Source organism: Mixophyes fleayi, chromosome 3 (assembly GCF_038048845.1).
Source record: "Mixophyes fleayi isolate aMixFle1 chromosome 3, aMixFle1.hap1, whole genome shotgun sequence".
NCBI lineage: Eukaryota > Metazoa > Chordata > Amphibia > Anura > Limnodynastidae > Mixophyes > Mixophyes fleayi.
The window spans coordinates 332,905,392-332,933,068 of NC_134404.1; the positions used below are offsets into that span (position 1 = coordinate 332,905,392).

Genomic DNA, 27,677 nt, shown 5'->3' on the forward strand with positions numbered 1-27,677 from the left:
GTTCTGACCCACACCACTGGCATAGCACAACAGAGGACAATATTTAGTGTGAACAAGTACCTAATGGCAAAGTGTGATTTGGCTGAAAATACCCCTTAGTAGTACTTGTATTATTGCTTACATGTCTTATTCAGTGGCATAGTCATAATTTGCATCCCTTACACCTTACAACATTTCCTGAGGGGGATAAAATGTGTTGGGGGGATTTCAGCAATTTAGTCATCTATACAGCTCAGTGTACATTATATTTTGTTAAATAGTTTGGGTAGTTACTGCTTGTCAAGCTCCGTACACTTATCCTATCCACTATCAGCTGTAGGTCTCATAGGTCACTGTTTCATAGACAGAAATGTTTCCCACCCAACAAGCGAATCTAAACCGTGAGCTGCGCCAAGCACCAGAACACCAGGAAGCTGCTCCCTGCCACAGGAAGTACGTTGCAGCCACCGTCTCACACACAATGAAGACAATGGCTCATCAAATCACCCTGATATATTATGTAATAAGATAAATTCAGAATTTCTAATGACTGCAGATTCCCAAACATAAAAACACAATGCCGTTCATTCCCAGGAATATTGCAAGCGATTTTAAAATAATTTGGAAACTATTTTCAAACTATTTGACGTAATGCACCTGATAGAGTAAAATTATCAGGAAAATTATACAGCGTCCCTTAATGATGTAAAGATCATGGGTGTGTGTGTGTGTGTGTGTGTGTGGGGGGGGGGTCCAATTACCCAGAAACCCTCCTACAAGTGAATCACCACAGTTATGTGGTTTAGATGGAGACAACTGCTTCTAGGAACCTTCTGCCAGCTTTAAAAAAAAAAAACACTATTACAGTCTGCAGTCTAAGAGCCATTTTTGTGGGTCTCTGCCTATGTTTTACTGAACTTTGGCTTCAACAAAATGGCCGCCAAGATTTATTACACTGTTGGCTCTAGTGTTTCTGTGAGTTTAGAGTAAAGGTAAATGCAGCAAAATTAAGTTACTTGTGACATTCTGCTGTTTCTTGGCTGCTAAGAGTGATGTGAAGCACTAGGTGAGTAACACTAATTGTATTTTTATTTTATTGCATTGGATGTCAGGGGGAGGTTAGTATTACATTTGTTGAATTACTTTACAAGGTATTATATTATTTTGTTAAGATAGTCAAGAATGATTTATTTAAAGGAGATTAATCTGTTTGTTTCTTTTAATGTACAGCTTACTGTATGCCTCATGTTTTTTATTTAACATACGTTATTACATTATACACCTTGTACTCTTCTATTTTTATTATTAATTATTATTATTATTATTATGGCAGCAAGTGTGGGGCTTGGGGGTTTATGTGACACCAAGCATTTGGAAATTCCCCCTCTAGAAATTCTGTGTTTGCCCCTGCAGGTCAGGTGCTTTTAAACACATCACTGAACTTCCAGATCACCTCAGATATCCTTATAATCTACAGCAGAAAGTATAAAGAGACTCAAGTGCTTCCAATAAAAGCAACTGAATCAATTATAAAAGTGTTATTACTGAGGCGTGCAGTGCCACAGGTCATTGTCATTATGTTTTCTTATTCATATCAATGGCATTTAACACACATTCACACAGGACCTCACTTGCAAAATACAAAATGGCGGAGACACAGAGAAATCCTCTTTGCTGAGGACTTTTTCTATTTGCGTACACACCCTAGGTTTCTGCCAAAGAATATAGGCTACGGGGGCAAGATGGCAGCATGTACAGAGGAGCAGAGGTCGGCACAGGCTGAGGAAGTGCCGCGTGTAATAAAGACCATTTCAATGTCCTCTCATTCTCGTGATTAATATAAGCCATAAATTAGGTGAACAGGAGCAATATTTAGGGGGAAAATGGGAAAGCGATTTGTGCTGCTCATCTAAGTGAGATTCATAGAATGCTATAATAATCAGACATTTTCCCTTTCTTTTTTGCATTACTTGTAACCTTAAAGCATATGTGTGGTGTGTTAATATGTACTACAATCGCAGTATTAAAAATAAAATAACTTATGTTAAAAAAAAAAAAAAAAAAAAGCAACATATTGTGATTGCTAAGCGGCCTATTTATGAAGCCCTAAACGATGCGGAAACGACGATATTGGAACAAGGTAGATCACTAAAGGACTGATTCTGATGCATAGAAATGTTACATTATTGTGTATGAATATCGGAGATATCTCCTGCATTAGGCAAAGTACCGCATTAACAGCAGTCCTCATAATACTCAATAGGGACTGAGGTCTGGAGCTTTTCGGAACTTGGCGTTAGCCATTCAATCCTATGAGTAGAGCACTGCGGTAGAGGGATCTTCCGATCCTTCTCAACAGCCTTCCTGCTCTCCCCTTACATTAATTTACATAAATGACGTATGGTACATGACTTCTGTAGTAAATTGCCCCATTAATACATCTGTCATTGGTGCCATGACGGGTGATAATTAACGTTGCAAAAGTGAATTATCTACAAATAGGCCCCTAAATCTAATGTCTGTGCAGAGGGAAACAATAGGATCAGCCAGTTCTTTTGTTGTTCATTCCTATAAGTACATAATGACTACTTTGTACAGTACTGTAGTTATTAAACTGCATAACAAACTAGTTATTAAGCCGACATGCATACCCGCTTATTAGAGAGGTAAATTTACACTCATTAACCTGTATTTATGGAGTATTGGATAACAATATTGGCGATAAACTGGTCACTGTTGAGTAAAGACATCCGCCAACGTAAAAAGCGAATACTGTGGTTGCGACAATTACAGCGCTATTAGATGAGCACTTGCAGAAATTGTAGGAACTTCATTAGTCAGTGGGTAACATTGGGCACATGGTGGTTGAGGTAGACAATTTGGCTGATTTGGACCGAATTGCTCCAAATTCACAGCATGTAGAAGCCTCCATCGATGACCAATAATACCCAAGAATGATTCAGAGCCTCTCAGATGGATGGTTAGCAGTAAGTGTGGTTAGACGATGATTGCACACTGCCAGCGCTCGGCCACGTTTTCCACTGACGATGAAGGTTCCACGCGGTCACTTGGAACGATCTTGGTAATGGGTGACGAAGTTCTACTTTTGATGTCACCATTTGTGCACAGTCTTAGAAATCAACAACTGCCATCTGTAAAGCAACTTAATTGTCTTGTTCATTTATGGAACATCTTTTCAACAATTGGGACTTTTTGTGCGTTATCGGCGGCACCAAAAAGTAGCTGTGGTTGATTTTAAGACAAGACGTTACACATTTATGGACAAAGATGCTACAGAAGTGAAAGAGTCAAGTCTGTAATCACTTTTAAAAAAAAGCCAATATGTACTTACAAATGTATATGTCCTGGTTTGAAACTTGAAATGCAATTGACTCTACAATTATGTTAAATACTGTAAGTATAATAGGCTTATGGTAAAAAAAAATTGTCCTTGTTACGTTTCCCTGTGATGTGTAGGTAATGATGTGCGCTCATTTGTTTGTAGCATCTCAGAGTTACAAGAAAAACTGGCTGATGTTTTCATGACCATAAATTGCTGTTTTTGTGCGCAGAAACAGATTTGCTTGATTCTACGTACACCAGCCTGCGCCAGAAGAGGTGGGATGGGGACAGTACATTAAGGACGTGTTTGCGCAATTGCGAATGATTGCAGACTGAGCAAAAGATGCATGCACGCCTGAGAAACCTGTATAATTTACAGGTGGGCAGGGGCTGGTGCAGAGAGCGGACGATGATGATGACAGTCTCCGGCAAGTCGCTTGTGCACTTTTGATGCTGATTGGAGCTTTCTTCACCACTTGGGCATATTTTACGCTTTTGTGTGCGTGTTTAAGCAAAACTTTTTTTTTCCGTACAACAGTCAGGAAGTTGTTTCTGCTGTATTAGAGGTGTTACGTTTTATTGATGCCTACTGTGGAAAACATGGGCGCAAGTGGGATGTAAGCGTGTGCTACTGGTGCAGACCTGCACGGATCAGCACACGGGAGTAGATAAGCTATTTTTTTGCGCAACTTTTTTTGAGCATACATGACATCCAATTTTGCGACAAACTCTGCATCAGGCCCATTGTGAGGTTTACCCCTTTAAAGGATCATTCCACCCAAAACTGAAAAGGAAAATCCCAAGTACAACCCAGCCCCAAAAGGCTTCTTGGCTGGAGACCATAATTCAAAGTAGCTGCTCAGCGTAGTGCAGCAGGTGAGGTGTTTCGTCTGAACAGTCCTGGCCAATAGTTTTGAGAAGGACACAAATATTATCTTTCACAAAGTCTGCTGCCTCAGTTTTTATGATGGCAATTTGCATATACTTCACAATGTCATGAAGAGTGATCAGGTGAATTGCAATTAATTTCAAAGTCTCTCTTTGCCATGACAATGAACTTGATCCTAAAAACAACATTTCCGCTGCATTTCAGCCCTGCCACAAAAAGACAAGCTGACATCAGGTCAGTGATTCTCTCGTTAACACAGGTGAGAGCGTTGACGAGGACAAGGCTGGAGATCACTCTGTCATGCTGATTGAGTTAGAATAACAGACTGGAAGCTTTAAAAGGAGGGTGGTGCGTGAAATCATTGTCCTTCTTCTGTTAAAAATAGTTACCTGCAAAGAAACACATGCAGTCATCATTGCTTTGCACAAAAAGGGCTTCAGAGGCAAGGACATTGCTGCTAGTAAGATTGTACCTAAACCAACCATTTAGCGGATTATCAAAAACTTCAAGAATAGAGGTTCAATAGTTGTGAAGAAGGCTTCAGGGCACCCAAGAACGTCCAGGAAGTGCCAGGACAGTCTCCTAAAGTTGATTCAGCTGCGGGATTGGGGCACCACCAGTGCAGAGCTTGCTCAGGAATGGCAGCAGATAGGTTTGAGTGCATCTGCACAAACAGTGAGGCGAAGACTTTTGGAGGATGGCCTTGGTGTCAAGAAGACCAGCAAAGAAGCCACTTCTCTCCAGGAAAAACATCAGGGACAGACTGATATTCTGAAAAAGGTACAGGAATTGGACTGCTGAGGACTGGGGTAAAGTCATTTTCTCTGATAAATCCCCTTTCGGATTGTTTGGGGCAGTTGGTAAAACGCTTGTCCGGAGAAGGAAAGGTGAGCACTACCATCAGTCCTGTGTCATGCCAACAGTAAAGCATCCTGAGACCATTTGTGTGGGGTTGCTTCTCAGCCAAGGGAGTGGGCTCACTCACAATTTTGCCTAAGCACACAGCCATGAATAAAGAATGGCATCAAAACAACCTCCAAGAGCAACTTCTCCCAACCATCCAAGAACAATGTGGTGATGAACAATGCCTTTTCCAGCATGGTGGAGCACCTTGCCATAAGGAAAAAGTGATAACTAAGTGGCTCTGGGATTAAAACATCAAAATTTTGTTCCATGGCCAGAAAATTACCCAGACCTTAATCCCATTGAGAACTTGTGGTCAATCCTCAAGAGGCGGGTGGACAATTAAAAACTAGATAAAGGTCTCTTAGCCCCATGTCCATTATATCAAAATAGTAAAAAGTAAAATACATTTTCAAATAAAGTTTATAGAATAAAATACTCACCAAACACTCGTTCTCCACATTATTATAAAAGAAAATCTTTCTTTGTTCTGGGTGTGTTATAAGCCAATAGCAAATTTTTCAAGTATATGCACCCGCCGCTGAATGTCTATGATCTGAATTGACTGGGACTTCCCTTAGTCGCTGCCCGCCAATCACAAGCGGCCACTTTGGTACAAGCCAATCAGTGGTGGGCGTTCGTAGCGAGCAGTCGCACCGGCTTTTTGGTGGGGGTTTCTCACATGGGATTACAAAGACAGTAGTGGTTTCACATCCAAGTCTCTTGCTCCCCAAACCACGCACTGTTTATGTAAGTTCCAGTGGGCAGCCAGTATCAGTGAATTTAGTTAAACATCAGGCGCGATAAGTGGAAATTTAAGTGTGAAAAGGTATGGACCTGTTACGTGCTGGATTGAATTGTCTCCTTCGATAGACAATTATATATGCACCAGAATTACCACTTTTATGTGTAAATAGTTTTGCAGCACATTTGTACTAAAGACAGTCTGTAAATCTCTAGATCCTTTACTGTCCCCTAGAGGTGTTAGTTGGTACTACAGACAGTGAAAATGCAGGTACTGTGGATATATCCAATTACTGAAAATACTATTCTTGGCCATTAGGGGCACTGTTTAATTGGGGTCTATGGCTGATATGGAGTAGAACAGACAATTACAATATATATAAGTGAACATTTACAGATAAATGAAGTAAAAATAAATCCCACTAATAGAAAATTGCATCCATCTGGCTCACTCGGGAAGTCTTTCGGATATAGGGCCTGATTTAGAATTAAACGCAGACATGCCCTGTTTGTGTATGAGCAAAGATACACCAGCACACGTATGTTTCCATTGCTGTAGTTTGAGTTGAACACGTCTTAACATACATGTAACCATAAAGGTAGCGTATAGATGCAACAATCATTATCGCCATCTCCTAAACTTACACCCACTTTATGTAGGTGCTAAATGTACATCTCGTGGGTAATTCAAAATCCATGTGACTCAAAATAAGTTGCATCACAAAAGGTCATGCTGAAGTTGTGTCTGTACTCCTGTACTGTACTCCTGTACTGTACTGTACTCCTGTACTGTACTGTACTGCACGTGTACATTAATACCCTCAAATCCATCTCTCCAAGTGCAGGATACGTGCAACTCTAAATACTGCTGCAATATTGCGCCAAGACGCATCGTTAGTCTCACAAATCCACTTATGGGCAACTCTCAATCATTATAGTTGCCGGAGCATGATTGTTGCCCTCGAAAAGTGATTGAGCAGAATAAACTTCTAGACTATCTAAAGCCTCTCCTTTGTGAGCCATGTATGGAGTGCAGATTAATGCACGAAGAGTGCTACAGTACTGACCAGGTCCAAGACAGCTGTGAATCTATACTTTTGGAGAGAGGCGGTTAGTTTAGCAGAACCCTCCCCCCCCCCCATAATCTCAGAAAGAATAGTGGAAATCAGATCTGGGGTTTCCCTGCTGCCTCTCTTAACCGCTGTACTGGGCCTTGTGACAGTTTCATGCATTCCGATTGGTGGACGGTTCCAGCGGCATCCACCAATCGGTGTACTACTAGATTCAGGTCTGCAGCATATTGTTCATAAGCAATATGATATACAAGCGACTTTCTGAATCCACTGACTAGTGACAATGTCTATGTGCGTGCAGGCTGGTGTAATGCGAATTCCTCAGTGACTCTTCCAGGAACCTTTGCATTAAATAATTGCCTTACACTTAGTAGGACACAATTACTATAATGAAAATAGAACACATCTGTCACTGTGTATCCCTGGGGTGTTTGAGTCAACATAATATAAATAAATAAATATATATATTTATCATGGAGTGCATTTAAGTATCCTGAGACAGGGACTGTGAATAGACACTCCATCCACATGGTGCTGTACACATTAAGGTATTCTATTGGCTCAATTTACTTTCAGGAGGATAACATATAGGGTTAGGGAAATATTTCAACATCTACTTTACCATATATATAGTGTAGATCCTGGGGTCCTTTATCGAATTGCTGTTTATCATTGGTTGGATACCCTCTAACACAAACTGATATTTATGGTTCCCACTGAATGATTTGATTGCCATCCATCTTATCGATGGTCCTTCATTTTCTCCACATACAATATTGGATTGCATTAAAAATAAAGTATACCACACCCACAGTAGAAGCTGTTTACAAAGCGTAAAATGCAGCTTTGTACCCACATTTATATATGTACCACAGTGTGCCTAGATTGGTGTAACCGCGTCTAAATTTTCACCAAGGTGCATAGGTCACAGAGTAAAATGTACTTGCACATGCAAGTGTCGGAAGTGAATGCTTTCCTATGGGAACCGATGCCCCTAATTTTGTGGAGTAGTGCAAAACCTCACTGAAATGAGACGGAGTGGAGAGAGCGCCTTTCAAGGGGAGTTCCTTGCTGTGTGGAACAGTGCACGTTAAATTCCACTCCGTACAATATCTTGACGCTTCCTAAATGATCATTATACACCTCTAAGGACACACAATAATATAAAAAACTCCTTAGCGTGCGAAAAAATACTAATCACTGAAACATGAAAAGAAGTGCAAAACAGCACAAATCCGATGTCGGTGGGAGGTGGATGTGGGTATTTAAATTAATAAACGCTGTACTTGACTGCAATTTGGCCAATCTGGTAGTTGCACAGAGTTTGTTCAAACAGGCTGCACTTTTATACCTGGTTCCAAGGTAGCCTTTAGTCATTACACACACGTGCACTCTGAAAAGTAATACATGTAAAATCTAAAACCTCCTTATTTATATATGTTTATCCCCCGATCTCTACTTCTAACAGTCAGTTTTCCAAGGATCAGCAAACTGGAGAACTTGAATAATGAAATCAGCAATATCAGTGGCGCACGCAGGGGGAGTTTCTGAGTCTCCAGAAACCCCCCCCCCTGCGCTAACTTAGTGCCCACCATAGCGGCATTGTCCTATACAGCAGCCGCGGCGCTGTCAAAGAAGCGTCCACGGCGGTGCTGTATTGTATATCTTCCCCCCCCATCCCTGACAATCCTGCGTGCGCCCCTGAATATATATCCATAATACTGGTGAGATGACACAGCATGAACATGTCATGTTACATTTACAAAATACATTATTTTCTGCAGTGTCATGTATAACTCAGCTTGACAGTTTATTTTTAGACCTGTGATTGTGAGGTGTGGTTAGGCGATTCGTACATTGAATAATATATTGTTTCATACCCTCGTCAATGTTTATATGTAACCGGAGGTGTCCACAATAGGTATGAGAGAATACCATGTATAATACATGTGAAACAGTAACCTCGGCGTTTGTAATCAGTATGATGTCAACACAGCTAATCATTGCATGGTGTCTGCATTACAAGGAGCTACGTTTTGTTTTGACAACCACAGAATAGATATGTTAGAGAGGTTTTCCGATCCAGCTTTGAACAGTGTCAGATCCGAGTTAATACAGGTGATCTCCAATCTAAGAGGAGTTTACCTCCTATAAAAACCTTTGCTCCAGATAGCAGTGCAGAGGGGGTTCATTAAATTCATATTTTGTAAAATCAGAGAAGACAATATGCTGGATCAGACGCTACAAATACAATCCAGCAGCTGAAGTTGGGTCCTTTAGAATTGCTACTACTACTACTACTGTAGTCATCATCATTTATTTATATAGCGCTACTAATTCCGCAGCAATATACAGAGAACTCACATCTGTCCCTGCCCCATTGGAGCTTATAGTCTAAATTCCCTAACACACACACAAACACAGACACACAAACACAGACACACAAACACAGACACTAGGGTCAATTTAATAGGAGCCAATTAACCTACCAGTATGTTTTTGCAGTGGGAGAGGAAACTGGAGCACCTGGATGAAACCCACACAAACACGGGGAGAACATACAAACTCCACACAGATTAGACCATGGTAGGCAACATCTTCACTTTTTCAAACCCGCAGTTTAGTAAATATATCCCTAAGTGATTTCAACATTCCCAAAGACAACCTCCAATGTATCTGTTGCCACAAAACTTATTTCGCTTACTTCCTTCTTTGGTCTCTCCCAGTGGACCTCACTCCCGCGCTCTATGACGGACAGTCCTTTGACCTTGTCTTCTCCTGCCTCTGCCACATTTCTAGTTTCTCCAACTTGGCCTTTAATTCTCTGACCACAACCTCCTTTCCTTCAGCCTTACTTTAATCATCAACCCCGTCCTACAACCAAATTCACACAGTGACACCTAAATTCTCTCAGTCCAGTCCACTTCTCATCTTGACTAAAACGGCTCACCTCTGCCATTACAACCCTGTGCTGCCCTCATCTGGCTGCTTCTTTCAGCAGCAACACACTCAATTTAGCCATAGACAATGCAGCTCCAGCTATCAGAGAGGGTCACCTGTGATCCAATCCTCAACCATGTCCCTACCTGCTCTACATGTAAATATTATCCTGCACCACTGGCAGCAATGTCAAACCCCACCGGTTAAGTGTTTAAACACTTAACCAAACATTGCCGCTTTAAATTAAAAGGGATAGAAGAAGTCGCACTGACGCTAAAGTCTCCTGACGGACACCTCAGTAGTCGGAGTCACTTGCGGTCAGCATCCTGCGCCCATCGGACATCTCCAACGTCGAGACGCAGGTCTGTTTCTCTTTGAATTTTTTTTTTTACAGGTTCGGATTTTAATTGGAGGAGTCCTCGGTGTCGTTATGGTGGCAATCGTAAAAACGATTACCACCGCCCTGCAACACGGTAGTTTCACCACTGGCCCTAAAAGAAGTGAGGCTCCGAGAAAAGCATGGGAGAACTCCAGCAAGTTCCAATAAGCTTAAATAGACTGATGGACGGACACAAATGTTTTATCTCTTTTGTTGGAAACACTGTATAATAGCATACAGAGTTTCATAAAAATTATTCTTGTTTATAAGGCATCACAAACTTCTGCAGTGATATACAGCAGAGGAAGGAAAGGGTGGGGGGATAGTACATAAAATGTAGAAGCCAACAGCCAACACACAAAACGTGCAAAGGTTAATTGCAGAACAAACAAGAAGCATAAACTTAATACCAAAAACATAAGCATAATTGTGTAAGATGTAATAAGCAAGGTACAGAACAAATAACACATAGTACAGAACATGCAAGAGAAGTAATACAATGATTAACAAGTGCATGAGGTGGGAGCAGACAAGAGCCACAGGAAATAAAAACAACTAAAAAAAACCAGCAATGAGTACTCACAAAGAAGCAACAAATAAACACATCAGATAAATTATTGGAAAAAGTTGTGTGTTTATTGTGAAATAGATATTAGATATGATCCAATTTTTCCTTCCTAAAGCAACACTTTTTTCTTTGTCCTGCGAAACAAGTGGTGATCGAGTGCCATCAACAATTGTACGAATAATATCTGGTCTGTCAGTTACTAGAATACGCAGGTTGTGTAAACAGTGTCGGACTGGGGCATGAAGGGCCCACCGGGGGACTGGAAAGCTAGGTGCCCACCTGAGGGGGAGTGGTCAGCCCACGAAGGACAGCTAGCATCATAGTGTAGTATATAAAGAATGCAGTGTATATAAAGAGTACACAGTCTTGACCTGCCCCTTAGATTGGGCAGAACAGTCACAAAAATCGGGATTGTCCCACTAGACCAGCCTTGGCTAACCTGTGGCACCCCAAGTGTTGTGAAACTACAAGCCCCAGCATGCTTTGCCAATATATATCAGTTTATTGCTGGAAGGGTATGCTGGAACTTGTAGTTTCACAACACCTGGAGTGCCACAGGTTAGCCAAGCCTGCACTAAACTCAGAACATTTGTCAGACTGTCCTACCTGTTCTTGTCACTTTCACCACCTGTGGCTGCTGGTTTCTTTAGTTGTGGCTTATCTGGATCCTGGAATGTTGGGGGCCCTATTTGGAAAAAATAATGGGCACATTTAGAAAATTCCAACCGGTCCCGGTGTTAAATCAATAGGACCCACAAGTAGTACTTAGGCCTTCCTCCAGCCCCAACATTAAAGTAATAGTATTCTCATTTAATAAACCTATTTCCCTCCCTCCAGACAGCCCCTGCAATAAATTAATCACATTTACAAATAATAAATATACCTATTTCCCGCAATCGTCACTGCCATTAGAGAATTCATATTGACATTTAATAAATAGACCTCATGCTCGTCAAACTCAGCCCCACATTCAATTAATAGCCCCCAAACCACCCCATCTTAAATTAATAGTCCCCACTATAAAATTAAATTGCCCCACCTTCACCCTACACACAGAATAGCACCCATTATTTAGCCACCACTTACCATACACACATTACATTGCCACAAGCCCACTGTGCCATAACACACACATTACTGTGCCCCTTCATTATCATGCTGGGCCTCCTTATGATCACACTGCACCCTCCATGCTGCTTTTCTCCCTTCTCCTGCCCCCCCGTCATCACACTCTGCCATGCTGTCTGTGCTCCCCCTTCACTCTCTGCCATGCTGTCTGTCCTCCCCCTTCACACTCTGCCATGCTGTCTGTGCTCCCCCTTCACTCTCTGCCATGCTGTCTGTCCTCCCCCTTCACTCTCTGCCATGATGCCTTTACTTCCCCTTCACTCTGCCATGCTCCCCCCTTGCTTCAGTTCCTTCACTTACCTTTTCTATCAGCTTCTTTCTTTTGTCTTCTTGCCGACTCCTCTCTGCGCCGCTCCTCACTGAACGTCAGGTGTGATGACGTCACGCCCGACATTCAGTGCCGCGGTCACGTGAGTATTTTTTTTTTTTTTTTTAAGTTTTCCTCTCCCCCCACCAATGAAGAGGGGAGCAATCAGGATCGGGGCCTACTGGGAGATAGTCCAGTGCCCCGGCGGGCCAGTCCGACCCTGTATGTAAATATAACCTATCAATGCTGGTAACAGAACAGATATGTATAGTCTCCAGGAACTCTCCAAGGTCAGAGCTGGTTAAAAATTAAGTATTAAAAAGTGAATAATCAAACAAACGATTCTATACTTATTTCCCCTGAATTTATAACTACCTCAGTCCTTGAATAAAGTGCACCCGTATATTTGTCATAATTATAACCAGCTAAGTGTGGGTTGTAAATATTAAAACATCCACAATGTCTTATTATTTTGCAGTATTTAAAACTGTGTATAGGTTTTATGCTAATTTAATTCCAAAAATTTGTAGGTGTCAGATTGTAGAAATTGTAGAGATGAGCGGTTTAGAGAAATCTGACAGATCCAAGATTTGGGGTTCCCAGTAGATATAAAACACGACTCGATTCTTCGCGGAGATGAAAACGAGGCAAAACAATTTGCAGGAAAATATGTAACCAAAACGCTTGTTTTACAGAAAGTGTGTCATTGCACTTCCGGTTAATGTGTTCTTGGTACATTTCTTGTGTATTTGTGGGGAATACACACCTGGTAGGCAGTGGCTCACCTAGGAATCACTCTGTTTGGTTGTTACAGTGAAAACCTGTTTGTGAACGTCCGGTTTATGCGTTCTAGGATGGAATGCATATTTTTTGGAGTGCCTCATAGAGAATACAAGGGAGCCGTTGCCGCAGAGAGAATACATACAATGATATGCAGACTATCACCTTTTGATGAATCATGAGCTGCGTCTGAAGACAATCTGGGATTACATAAGAAGTCAGGTCTTTTCTGTTTTTCTATGTGGCTGTCTTGACAAAGGTCCAAATGTAGAACCGAAACGTCAACTTATAATGTGCCGTATGGAATTGAATTAAAAGAAAATTAAAGTAGAAATGGTGATTGTATCTCTTAGTAAGCTGCCATGTATTTTTGCCACTACTCTGTCACTAATTTTAGCCAGCTCGCTGCAGACTTTAGCCATAATTAGTGAAAATTTCTACAACTGTGGAGAGATCATTAGAAAATAGACTGTAAATGACTGTAAATTAATGATAATGCTATAAATAGTGATATAGGGATCAAAAACAGTTAAAAAAAATTTACATATTTTTCACAATTTTTTATTAAATCTAGATCCAAAACCTTTCAGGAATTTTGGGTAAAACCTGTAAAAAAATCCTAAACACAAAAGATGTTTAAGAATCAAAACCACATCCAAAACCAAAACGCGTGAGTCAGCGCACATCTCTAGCAGATTGTAAGTGACTGCTATCAGCGGTGTGAAATGGATGAAATAATCCTAGTGGAAAACAAGTAACTTTCGGTGCTTGGGGCAGGGACAATAATCGAGCTCACAGTAGAACCATCACGTGAGGGCAGATGTGCATTCTCTGTCGGATCAATATTCTGCACATTGTACAGTAGCGAGATAAAACAAACTATCATTGGTTACAGTACAGAAACATGACATAGAAAAATGGAGCCTGGCTCACAAGAGCTTACAATCTACTAGGGAAGAAGGTAGCTGGTAGAAGAGGCACAAGCGTGTGTGTTAAGCTATGAGCCAGCCACCTATTAATATATAGAAATGTATGATCGAGTTCCTTTGTGCCTGGGCACAGATCCATGGCACACAAGGTAATGGCACTGGTAAGAGTAGTGTTGATATTGTGTGTGTAGTAAAGGAGCTGGGCTAAGTAACAAGCTTTTAGGAAAAGTCCAGTTTTCCGGGACTGCTTAAATCTAAGGATTAGGGTCCGTGTGATAGAACAAAGAACAGCAATCAATGTGCAGCACAGGAGAAGTTTTGATGTCCGGGTAATTAAAGTGACCCAATTTATGCTGCACATAAGTTAACTCTATGTGGTGGTTGGCAACAGGTGGCCAGCGGCCCGCTGAGCCTTCACCTGTGGCCCCCAGCCGGCTGTTCCTGATCTAATTCTCTGCTTATTAAGCAAAGAATGAGGCAGCCAACCTCACCTTAGACGAAGGCCAAAAGTCTAATCCACTCTCGTTACCTCTCACCTCAACTACTGCAACCTCCTGCTCTCCAGCCTCCCTCTCACCCACCTCTCCCAACATCGGCCTTTCCTCAAAGCCGCTGCTTGAGTTAGTTTACTCTCATCGCTCTGCTCCTGCCTCCAACCACAGCCAATCAATACACGGGGGTAAATGTATCAAGCTGAGAGTTTTCCAGCAGGTTTGAAAAGTGGAGATGTTGCATATAGCAACCAATCAGATTCTACCTACCATTTTGTAGAATGTACTAAATAAATGATAGCTTGAATCCTTCAGAAAACTCTCAACTTGATACATTTACCCCACGGGCTCCCTGTTCAAACTCCTCACCTATAAAGCCCTCAGCCACTTCTCTCCTTACATCTCCAACCACATCTCCTCCCACCCTTTCCACTGTGCTGACAGCCGCCTCACCTCCCCATTGATAACCTCTTCACACTTCCACCTCCAAGACTTCTCCAGTGCTGCCCCCACCCGTGGAAGTCACTCAGATGCACAATCAGACTATGCAGAAGTCTTCAAACGCTGTCTAAAAACTCCTCTTTTCATCAAAGCCTACCAACCAGTCTTCCTAGGAACTCATCCCCTACACCTACTCTCCCTCTTTTGTGTTAGTGCCTCCACCTTTAGATTGTGGGCCCTCTGTCTTCTTGTTTCCTACTTACCTGTGTCCTATCCACCAGAGCAACCCTGTCAGGTACCATCTACCAAGTTCCTGTCTCCTTCTACAGAGTCTCGTGCCTATATTTCTGCGCACAGACTTGTCTGCTCCCAACTTGTTCGTGTCCTTGCTGAGCAGAATTGAATTTTTCTTGTTCATTATGTAATTCTTTGTTGTTTTGTTCTATTCCCCATTATATAGAGCTGCGAACTTTATAAATAAATCATAATAATGTTCTAGAGATGTGGAGCCTTAACATATAAACAGGGAGTAATACTCATCGCAGCTAACTTCTAAATTGGCAAAACAAAAGCCATTATTTGTCGTGTTTAGACGAGTGCTTAATTATGTAATTACTGAAAATGTTATGATACTTCAAACACAAATATAGAACTCACTGACCTATAGAAAAACATAATGCAAACACAGGATAGCAATCAGGACATTCAACTATCAAACTGCTGTATAATCGTCATTAACTATTTATATAGTGCCCAGTGTTCTCCCCAGAAAATTTTGCCAGCCGGGGTGGCATTAAGAATCAGCCGGGTGGGGGCAACTGTAGTACTTTGCAATAATTTTGAAACATTTTGGAGGTTATTGCCCACACTTGCCAGGACTGGCAGTAGTGCCCACACAGTGCTTGTTCTAATAGGTGAAACAATGGTTTATTTCATTATAATAGGACTCTGTTGGGCTCCAATAGCCGAATGGAGCACCCAGGAAATAAGTGCTGGGGAGAACACTGGCGCCACTAATTCCACAGCGCTGTACATTGAACTTACTCACATTAGTGCACAATGGGCAATTCCAAGAAGGATGGTTGGTTCAAAGTGAATAGCCCCTAAAATTCAGACTCCTAGTATAATTAGACCAAAGCCTCTGAACCCGTGGTATGCATAGGAGTGTTTATAGTCATTCTGCTATATGAAGCAGTACATGAAAGGGACCAACCTCATACAGTACATAAACTGGCATGAATAGTTGTATGCAAGTAGTGTACATGATCAGAGTCAAACTGTCACTTTAATCATTACTAACAAGGCAGAGGTCACTTATTTTGACTGTTACAAAATTAGTTTTCATTTTTTTCTCCATCGTTGACATTTTCTTCAACCTCCCCCAAATATGCTAATTTAGTTTGCTTCATGATAGGTACAGCCTAGGATAGTTGCACTCTCAATGGTATTTATAACTGATTGAAGGGGATTTCGGCTTACTACATTTAAAGTAATCCTCCACTGAGGCAAATCTTGGTTTGTCCCCTGTTGAGGCCTCAGAAAAGGTCTATTTAGCAGCCTTGAGAAAAACGATTTTCATTTCAGTGTTGGCGAAACTTCTTTGTCAAATCACAGCTGGACGGCTGAGGCGTGTAATATGCAATATGCATAAGAAGAAATGACACTGTACAGTTGGAAAATGTTGAAAAGTAGGGACACATCATTAAAACCGGGAAATAGCTATGGAAACCAAGGACAATTTTCAACTATGGTTTATTACATAGTCAAAGTTTTGCAAAAATATGCTTACTGAGGCACAACTAAATAATGGGTTGTTATTTTCTATTTTTTGTTAAGAACCCTGTTTTATACCTGTAGCAGAGGGAACATATAACGTAGCCTTGTATCTAATCATACCTGTCATCTGCAGCCCTGTAATCACTCACCTGATCACACAAGTGGACAAGCCACTGTCTCCCACTTCTCAAATGCCCTCAATGATCTGATTGGCTACTCGTTGTTCTATCCCAGCCCATTTCAAAACCAGGTACATGAGAAGGTAATGAATACATATATTTGACCAGAGTTGCATGTGAAGACCCAATTACACAAATGAGAAACTCTTCTGCCTCATAGACTTCTCCTGTGTTGCTCCCCACTTATGGAACACCTTACCCTGCCTGACCAAACTCTCCCCAACCTTCAATCTTTCAAAAACTCTTTCAAAGCCCACGTCTTCACTATAGTCTATCCTTACCCCACCTGATACTACTCCCTCTGCATGTTCTTCTATCTCCAGTGCCATGACCACTCCTGTCCCACCAGCTCATATTGTCTCAGCATTCTCCTCTCCCTCTAGGCTGTAAGCTGTAACAAGCAGGGTCCTCTGTCTCACACTAGCACCTACTTTGTCAACCTCGTCTGTATATGTTCTTTTTATGTGCTATTGTATTTTGTGTGATTCGCAACGGTCTGTCCAGTATTGCAGAGTTCATCATCATTTATTTATATGGCGCCACTAATTCCGCAGCGCTGTACAGAGACTGATGGTGAGCATTAATGTGTCAGCTATTTATCAATGCACTCTACATTACAGTTACAAATCGCACTCCTGGGTTTCTTTATCCCCTCGGAATGTACAGCATTCTAACAGTCTGAGATTCCAACAGCTGTCTTTGCAGGGTGTCTAAGGTTTTCAGTGATTAAAATCATGAACTTTAGAGCCATTTTATAGTTTAGAAGTTACTTTACAGACATGTGAATGGCTCAACGTAGAGATAAGGGGGGATCTCTGACAGGACATACCATAGTGTTGTTTTGCGCAATAACATTTGAGCAATTAGATAATTTGTAAAAAAAAAAAAATACTATTACAGGTAAGAGCTTAGGAAGTTATGAGAAATGAAAATATTAAACTGGCTAGGGATCATATTCTACATATTAAAAAAATAGAAATTTATGATCATTTATGAGATCAAACTCCATAAAGTGAGATGTGGAAATCACAAATCTAAAAATTGCTAAATTCAAAAAAGGATTCTTAAAACCGCAGCATGATATTCACCAAGTTATTTACGTTGGTTTTAATTATTCATCATTTACAATGAAATACTGATGTGAACTAACCAGTTGATTTAAAAAAAAAAAAAAAAAAAAAACCAACGATTGTTATGTGGGCTTGTGTTAAATCAACTATGCTGAAGAATTCTATTAACAAAGGAAATAAACGAAGTTAATTTTGTTTGTAAGTAAATAATATTTTAACAAGATAGTCACAAAAATCAATAGGATAGCAATTTGGCACACCAAGTTTATGGGGTACATTTCTAAACTAGCTTATGCCAGAAATACATTTGCCGATTGTGAATTCTATATTACAGAAAAAATAAACATATTTTGTGTGTTTAGTTTTGTGATTTTGTTTACTCCTGGAGAGAATTTAGGGATTTCCCTTGCTGTACATAATTGCGGAAGTATAAAATTATTATTGTATATATATTATCTTACAACACACAAACGTGCCGTAGGTAATAAAGACCCAATTCCTGGGATTCTCATGATTAAAACAAACTGTTGCAATGTTTTGCTAGGAGGCTAAACTGAGCAACATTTTAGAAGAGCAAATGGATTAAAGGGAGAATTACTACGGTTGTACATTGCGCCTAATTAGATTTTTTTTCCCCACCTTGCAAGCCTGGGTGCGCTTTCAGTTTTTGGAATTGGCTCCCGAGAGAGGAAAGTAGACATGCACCTGGATATGTGATGGATGGATCATCTAATGATGACCTGTTTGTTGTGTTTTTATGATGGCAGCCTTAAGTAAATTACCATTCAACATTCTGCAACACGTCCAAATACCAAAACATTGACTAGAACACAGCAGGATGAATATAGAACTTATACAAGTATGAGATCCATTATACAGAATGCTTAGGAATTATTTTTTAACTGGATGAAAGTTTTTAGTAAAAACTTGTAGCTCTATAGCTAAAAAATACTTTATATACCTTTACAAAATTACCCAATTTTTTTTCAAATGGCCCTGGCATTCCCCAGCTCATTAAATAGCTAACAGTAGTCTTCACGGTAACTGTAAGTGGGAACACTTGGAGATCATGTCTCAGCAATTTCCGTTTTTTTGTAACATTTTGGGAACTTTTCAGTTAACAAATTCCCATATAGGATTCCATATCTGTATAAAAACACATCCATACAGGTGATGCCCAGAATCAGTATTTTATGAGTTGACAGAATGACCAATCCTTATACAAAATATCTTTATTCCCGACCATGGCCTTATCTGTGTGGAGTTTGTATGTTCTCCCTGTGTTTGCGTGGGTTTCCTCCGGGTGCTCCGGTTTCTTCCCACACTCCAAAAACATACTGGTAGGTTAATTGGCTGCTATCAAAATTGACCCTAGTCTCTCTCTCCCTCTCTCTCTGTGTATGTCTGTGTATATTAGGGAATCTAGACTGTAAGCTCCAATGGGGCAGGGACTGATGTGAGCGAGTTCTCTGTACAGCGCTGTGGAATCAGTGGCGCTAAATAAATAAATGATGTTGATAATCTGGCTCCCACTAAAATCGTAAAAAAAAAAAAAAAAAAAAAAAAGACTAAACCGACGTTTTGATAAATAAAACGTACAGCATTCGACTGAATCCCGAACCAAACCCTACATTGGGTGCATCCCTAAAATAAACATATGCATTTGTGTAGAACTGTACCAGTTTAATAGTCTGTATGTGTGTTTTGGTACATTCGGTTATAGGTTTCCCCTAATGGCCTGTAAGTACATACTCTAATCTCCCCATAGTGTTCGTGTCACATAGAAGATTGGTATAGTATTCTCCCAAGCAGGTGTTTGCTTATCTGTTTAAAAAAAACCAAAATATAATACAGGCAGCATATAGCCAATAAAGTTGGCTAAGTCAGCAATTAGTGATGAACCAAAGTCGTTGACCTACAGATCTGTTATTCAGTTTCCTGGCCACAAACCTGTCTGATCACGTGCGAATCTATGAAGTGCATGGACATTATCTGTAGAACCGTCAAATCCTTATTTAGAAAAAAAGTGTTCTTGGCTAAATTTAATATATTTCCATTATCTATTTTTGCTAGCTGTGATTAGTCTTGCTGTATCTAATGTATGCATTTATAGCAGGATTGTTACTTACCTTTTTCTGGTTCTGGATTATCACTCGATGTCTTTGGTAAACAGCACTCCAGAAAGATGAGATAGTTTATTATATTAATGGCCAGACCCACGACCCCAACGATGAGGACCAGCAGGGCTTCCTCAGTCTTTTGTGGTTCTATATACCTCTTGATGGCCTCCACCAGGATGCTAAACATCAGCGCTGCAGCAAAAATGGCATTGCCAAACGCTCCGACTGCGTCGGCTCTAAGGAAGCCGTAGGTGTTCCTCTGGTGCCACTGGACACGGCTGTACCGGACACCCAGCAAACCGATTATCATGGAGATGAGGTGGGAGAGAACAGCAAACCCATCAGAGGAGAGGGCAAGTGAATTCCCTATGTACCCCACGGCCAACTCAACGACAAACAGGAAGACACTCACAACGCACATGAGCACCAGCCGTGCAGTTTTTCCTGTGTAGCGACCCATAGCTGGAAACAAGTCTTCCTCTCTGTGAGTACTTACTGCCTGGTCTTAAGAGCTACTATATATGTCTTGCCAATCATAGCACATCACGTTTAGAACTCCTTTATGGCCCTGTAAAATAATAACTTTTTCAAAAGGGCCATTTAAGTGAAGGTATATTACTCAGAGTACAGTGCAAGACAAGCAAGGAATGCTATACTCTATAGCAGAAAATGAACCCGTTTTATAACCTTGCAACCAGCATTAGGAGAGCACACAATTTTGTTAGTGGTAAAAGTAGAATCGTATAAGAAAACATAGTTACAGCTTTATAAATACTTGGCACAACTTTTATCTCAGGAAATCAGCCGTTTTGCTCATAAATGAAGGTCGGTAGATCACAGTTTTAATATTTTACTAAATTCATTTTATGGGTGTTTTGTTTAATTGCCTGGCCATTAATTAGAAGGTGTTACAATCACAATGCCATTTCCTAAGAAATTGATTTGATTTTAACCTTTTTTTTATATGTAATTCATTGTACACAATGTACAGTTGGAGCAGAATGTATTGCCCTGAGTGGCGCACCATAACCAGGGATTTTCTGTAGCTACCTTGTGACAGATCTGCGATTAGTTTACCCCATAATAGTAAAGATCTATTTTTTATAAAAAAAAAAAAAAAAGTTTACAATTCCTGGGTCCTAGCTCCCGATTTGAACAGTTGTCAAACAACGGGTTAACTTGAACCCAGTTTTGAGGCTATTTGGTTACCTTGTGGTAAGACAATGATCGGCAGAACTGAAGACCTTTTTAGACCCTTTACTGTACACAGAAGTTGTTACTACAAAACATTATATAAGCAAACTAACAGTGCTGACATGAACATAATTAAACGCGGTTAAATAAGATAATCCCTTTTTTAACATACTAAATGTCCAGCTAAAACAGTTCTAGATGGAGCTATCCATTAAGTGGAGCATTATAAATACAAAAATCAATAAAAATACATTATGACCAATTTCAGTAAATATTATTATAGGGGATCGTTTTTCCAGAGGTCCATCTAGACCAGTGATGGGCAACAGTCGGCCCCCAGCTCCTTCCTGCTAAATTATCAGATTTGTTTGTTAAAGCTTGTAACACTTGTATAAAATGCTGATGTGTTATTACAGGCAGGTGTCGCTTTCATTAAATGTATTGTTTTACCCTATTACGGAGATTAAGGGTAATGTGCGGCCCTTTGAAGATAAGGGGGCCGCACCATGTGCCGCTGAGGCGTTTCAGGTTGCCTACCACTGATCTAGACAGTAATTCTTCTGCTATACTGTACTTCAATGAACCTGCTCAGCATTCAATTAAATTAAGATCAAATAGGGTAGTGCAGACATTAGATTTTTTTTTCTTGGCGATTTGTGTCAGACAAAGATGACACGTTTCGTAATAAACATTCGTTCTAGAGGTGATAAAGATCAGATTGAGCCATTTAGTGATTGCTTGTGATAAAGGACTGTCAGTGTAAATACGAATAATTACTGTTGTATATCTTTACCACAAAATTACCTTTCTGGGTCCAGGGTGCATCAAAGGAAAAGTATAAAAACAAACAAAACAGTGGATCTTAATTCACAGCAATGATCTGCTGTAACCCATAGCAACCAACTATTAACGTTATAGTCCGACTAATGAAATATTACTAAGTGTGTTCTACTTGCACCATGTTACTGAATAAGCTTCATTCACAATACTCAACAAGGACCGAGGCCCCTAAAATGATTTACCCCCTCCCTTATAAGAGGCACTATTGTTCTATGATTGATTTATAAGCCATCCTTTCTATTCACTTGCCCTGCGGGATAGTAAATTTACCACGTGTATAACTCCGCAGATGTTTGCATTTAGGAACAGCTGTGACAAACTTGAAAAAGCAGCAACACATTTTCATAAACATTGTCTGACAGCAAATATGTTAAAAGAATTTTCAGAAATGTTGCCCATTCTAAAATAGAAGTTGTAAAAGAGGTAGTAATGGGCGATTTGAAATTTGGGAGATAAATAACACCCACTTCAATAAACGGGCAACCCCGTCCCAGTTTACAAAGTCCGTGGCGACCAGTGATCGTCATACTCAACAATGACCAGCATATTATGTTTAACAAGAAGCAAATGTTTTTAAAACAACACATGCTGGAACTTCTAGGATATACTAAAAACACAACCACCAAATTCTGTAAGACAACTAATGGCCAAGGTGCAGCTACTTGGCCAAGGCTAGAACCCCCCAAAACGGGGACTGTCCCTGGGAAATAAACATCTGGTAACTATACTGTAGATTGCAATGGCAAGTCCATTGAAATACAAGGCCAAACATCTCACGTTTGTCCAAAGTATGGGAAAGTGTAAGCTGACCAACCATTGACAGATCTGTGTCCGTTTTGGTATTGATCGTGTCATTTTAACTGGATCCTGGTGTTTCTTTGAGGATGTGACGTTTGGACAAATTGGTAAAAACACAGACTAACTATATCATTGAATGTGTCCAGCTTTACAGCTCATTTACCTTGTATTTTAGCTTTAATGCCCATTAAAACTGTTCTATAGATGCTTAGCAATATCTCCCAAACAGCCTTTACCAGCCCAAAGTTGACCCTTCACTTTTGTTCTACGTTCTCTAAATACAGTCCTATTTCTGGATAGATTAGAGTTAACGCTGCCCATACAACAGCCATATCTGCATGTGTCTAGTTCGCCTTTATACTAAATGCAGCCTCTCTAATAACAGAACATATTTTTGCTGCTAGAAACACACACATTTCTACGAGTACTAATCAAAAGTAGTATACAGAGTGTGTACATTTCAAACTATGTTCTAGTGCACAAAATTAATGTCCATATATTGTATTGCCCACAGAAATATTCTTTAGAACAATTAATGAAGAATGGTATTTCTTAAGAAAAGTTTCAGTTACGGGTCACCACTGAAAATAAGGCTTAAATTTGGGCGTTCATTACACTAGGTAATATGATGCGCGGGGCACCTGCTTGAATCGCCATCTATACGTACACAACAAAAGTACTTTAAATCTTTTTATGCGAGGCATGAACTATCTAAGTATGCAGATGTGGTGCTACAGGCATTTGCCACTAGAGGGCAGCACTACACAGCTTCTCTACCACTTCCATACTCTCGTAATCAGTATGGAGTCAATTCATTGATGAAGATGATGATGGTGATAAAAATAAAAGAAGAAATACTTCTATGATTGACAGCCTTATTTGGTGCAAAAACCAGCAAAGAAAGTAGGAACAGACAAAGGTGTTATAGTTTCATCATAGTTTTTATTATCAGGGATGTACTCAGAAAATACATGTGTAGCGATGCGGAGCATTCCGCCACACACAGAATGGGTCCTAAAATCGTTTTTCTTTTTTTGAGCTTTAGAATACTTAATAAAAATAAAGAGCTTAGTAACGGGGTCCAGGTGTCTGTCTCTAGTAACTACGACCGAACAGCGTGTAGTACTTGGCGGGGTTCTTGACGCACACGCACTTGGCTCCAGGCTGAAGGTCTTGGAGTGGCTTGAACGGGATGCACAGGCTCTTGGCGCCCATTGACGGAGCGCCAGGCTCTAGATCCTGATCTCTGTTGGGCAGCACAAGATAGGAAAATTAATGTATAAAAGCCAATAAATATTAGCAATAATATGAAAACAATGACAGGTGAGCAGCTCTACCTGGCTGTGGTCTTCTTAATCCAGTCTTCACAGTCAATTTCTCCACAGAATGGAATCTGCACAATCTGTAGAACAAGGAAATACATTATGAAAACTATTCATTACATGCTAGACATTCAATATCCAACACAGAGATTGCAATAATGCATGCGCTCACACCTCGCCATACCCTGGCACTCATCAAGATTAGTCTCTTTGTTGGCAACAACAAAAACAAAAGCCCCATAACCCCATTAGTGTTGACATGTCGCGATGGGAGGAGTTGTCTTCTGCACCATGTGACCAATGCAAAGAGGTCAGGCAGCCAATCTTATCGAAGGAGGGCTCTGTGGCATGTTATGGCAAGTGACAGGTCTTTGTGGCTTATATGGGGACATTTTGTGGCAAGTAGGGGTTTGAAGGCATGATGGGGAATTTTGGAGCAAGTGGGGAGTCTGAACAGCGTTGGTGCCTTTTGAAGCTGTTTTTTTTTATTACTTAAATTAAGAGTAATGTCTGGTCCTTCTTAAGGTTGGACATGCAGCCGTTGAAGTGTATCGGGTTTCCCATCATTGTTATAGAAACCCACAGTGTTTTGTAGGGTTTATTACAAGATGAGGTAAGTACATCATGTATCCATACCGCAGAACGCGGAGTGCATGTCTAATTCACTTTACTTATGGAATAAGTTTATTGGGTCAGTGAACCTGAATGTGTCAATTGCTGCTGTAAAAATGGATGTTTATAACTTCTGTTTAAAAGAAACTCTTCTCAACCCACCGGGACCAGCTCCCCTTTCCTCAGTCACAGACAATGATTTTGGTAATACTTTGAAGACAAAATCAACACCATTCGACAAGATATTTTCTCATGCCAGGTTCCGCACACCCCATCCACCTATTTCCACACTGGCCAATCCACCCTCCGTTCCTTCTCCCCAGTAACCCAAGATTAATTCTTTATACTCATCTCACCCTACAAATTGCTTCCTCAAACCTATTCTCTAACAACTCTACACCCGCTCTCTACCACTGCATGCCCACCTCTAGATCACCTCTACAACCTCTCTCTCTTCATTGGAACATTTACCATTCTCCTTTAATGATGCGCTCATCTCACCAATCCTAAAGAAACAATATCTCGATCCAGGCTCTCTCTCCCACTATTGTCCTATTTCTCTCCTCCCCTTTGCCTCCAAACTACTTGGCCGACTTGTCTACAAATGCCTATCTCACTTTTATCTCTTCTCCCTTTGCATCTCTCTGCAATCATGGCTTCAGCCCCCACTATTTCACCAACATTGACCTCTTAAAAGTCTAAGGGTTACTTAACCATACTCCTCCTTCCTGGACCACTTTCAACAGAGTTCCTCACCCTCCTCTCCTGCACACCCTTCACTCCACTGAGCTTCATGACAGTTCTTCACTAGTTCCCTTCCTACCTGGGCAACCATTCCTTCAGTGTCTCTACCTTTGACACATCCTCCCCACCAATCATCTGTTGGGGTCCTTCAAGGCTTCGTACTCAGCCCTCTGATTTTGTTACTGTACACCTCCTCATTGGGGAATTTGCTCAATAGATCTCCAGTACCACCTCTACTTTGACAACACTCAAATCTACCTCTCTTCCCCTGACCTCACCCATTCTCTATTATCTAGCGTAGCGAACTGTCTCGGCTATCTCCACAAGGATGTCTGAATGCTTCCTAAAAAGTGTAACATGTCCAAAACAAGGCTCATCTTCCCTCCTGCCAGAGTCACCACAGTCCCTCAAATCTCCTTCTCCAGGAGACTGATAAACTTTAAAGAACTAGGGTGATACATTAGATACAACTGTGTATCTCCATCACATGTAATTCACATAAAGCTTTAAATACGATACAGAAATAAAAACATCTATTAATAGGTCATACATGTAAATTGAAGACTCTTTTAAATAACGGATATAAATAGAATTAAATAAAAGAATGTCATATACTTAAAATACATCTCTCTCTTCTTAATTAATCGGTCATTGTAATAATGTAATTAAAAACCCCAAAAGATGATGTAATTGTTCAGATCCACACGTTTTCATTTTACCGCTATCCTTATAGTGACTTGATAAGCGTCCAGGAAATATATTTCTGTATTTGAAGCAGGAATACAACTTATTTGGTAACTTCGAGTGGGCGGAAACAAATACATATTAAATCTCTTTAGTCCAAGAAAAACATCACATGGAAATTTCCAATAAGAACAGGAGACTTAAAAAAACAAAGTACTTCTTACGGATGCAGCAGGATCCACCTGTGGTAATTATATGCTGTAAAGATTAAACGCTCTCACACAGCGCAGTAAACACAATGGCTTCCTGTTGATGTTTCTGTTTAAATTTTTATCATCTCTCCAATCAACCTTGACACTGGTATTCTACATTATCAGTGATAATCTATCTATCTGTGACATTTTATTGCAGGTTTATCTCTGTAAAAATCTTACGACTTGAAGCCATTTTAGGAGAAGTTCATTTGACATATAGATGAAGAGCCCTTCACCTTAAGCTGTATAAAGATCACAGGTCTTATGTAATGAGCGCAATTCATAAAGACAGCAATTCTGTGGGCACGTTGGACCTAACTGGAAGCAAACTGCAGAACGTAGAGGTCCAAACACACTGCCCCACTGCAGAACGTAGAGGTCCAAACACACTGCCCCACTGCAGAACGTAGAGGTCCAAACACACTGCCCCACTGCAGAACGTAGAGGTCCAAACACACTGCCCCATCCTGCGAAAGATCCGATCGGGATGTTTCAGATATCGATCAGGAAAGCTGAAAGATCTGGTTGGACATTGCTATTCTCTACCATCTTCCCTGCCATCCAGGACCTTTCAGATCTAGCAGCTATAACGGTCCACGTATGGGCACCTTTAAATGCCCAATTTGATGGTGGCAACGAGCAATAACTTATTTTTAAATAAAATGTGCTCCACAGAGATTACATTTGTTAGTCTATTTGCTGCTAAAGAAAAGAGGAACATACAATTAGATTACAGTACATGTTGGGGCTCATGGTGCATTCTGAATTGTGCAGGAAACTTCATCCATTAAAGCTGAAGGATTCATCGGATTAGAAAGTTGTGAATGGCTGGGTGCAGTCAGCCGACCAGTGCTGGCCACATACACGGATATTAAATCAGATGTAAATCATTCAGATTATTATTGGTCATGTTGCTAACTGAAGGGCAGAAGACAGCAGTTAGCCGTTACCTCCTGACTACACCAATACTGGAAGTGGTCCAGCTGCTGGGACTGAGCACTACATTTGGGTGGGGTACTCGTTTTCGGTGCGGAATATTCCGACACCGAGAACCCCTACAATTAATAGACGAATCTGTAAAAAAAAACAATGACAATAAAAGCAGACTTACCTGTATACCGAAGTTGCAGCTGTCCGATTGTCGCAGGATGCTGACCACAAGTGAGTCCGACTACTGAAGTGTCCTCCAGG

General features: G+C 40.6%; 1 protein-coding gene and 1 long non-coding RNA gene across 7 annotated transcripts in view; one reads left to right on the plus strand and one right to left on the minus strand.

Moving 5' to 3' along the window:
* Positions 1-965: 965 nt before the first annotated feature.
* LOC142144930 (uncharacterized) lies at positions 966-27,027 on the plus strand. The gene is made up of 4 exons (XR_012689800.1): positions 966-1,045; positions 13,067-13,254; positions 26,644-26,830; positions 26,933-27,027. It is a non-coding gene; the product is annotated as an uncharacterized LOC142144930 (long non-coding RNA).
* The window catches only part of EPRS1 (glutamyl-prolyl-tRNA synthetase 1), a 73,731-nt gene continuing 69,846 nt past the window's right edge, over positions 23,793-27,677 (minus strand). For all 6 annotated transcript variants that reach the window (XM_075204271.1, XM_075204270.1, XM_075204266.1 and 3 more), the window contains 2 exons: positions 24,208-24,272; positions 23,793-24,116 (listed from right to left, as the gene is read on the minus strand). In XM_075204271.1, coding sequence (XP_075060372.1) covers positions 23,966-24,116; positions 24,208-24,272 — 216 coding nt within the window. In that variant the 3' untranslated portion in view covers positions 23,793-23,965. The remainder of the gene's footprint in view (positions 24,117-24,207; positions 24,273-27,677) is intronic.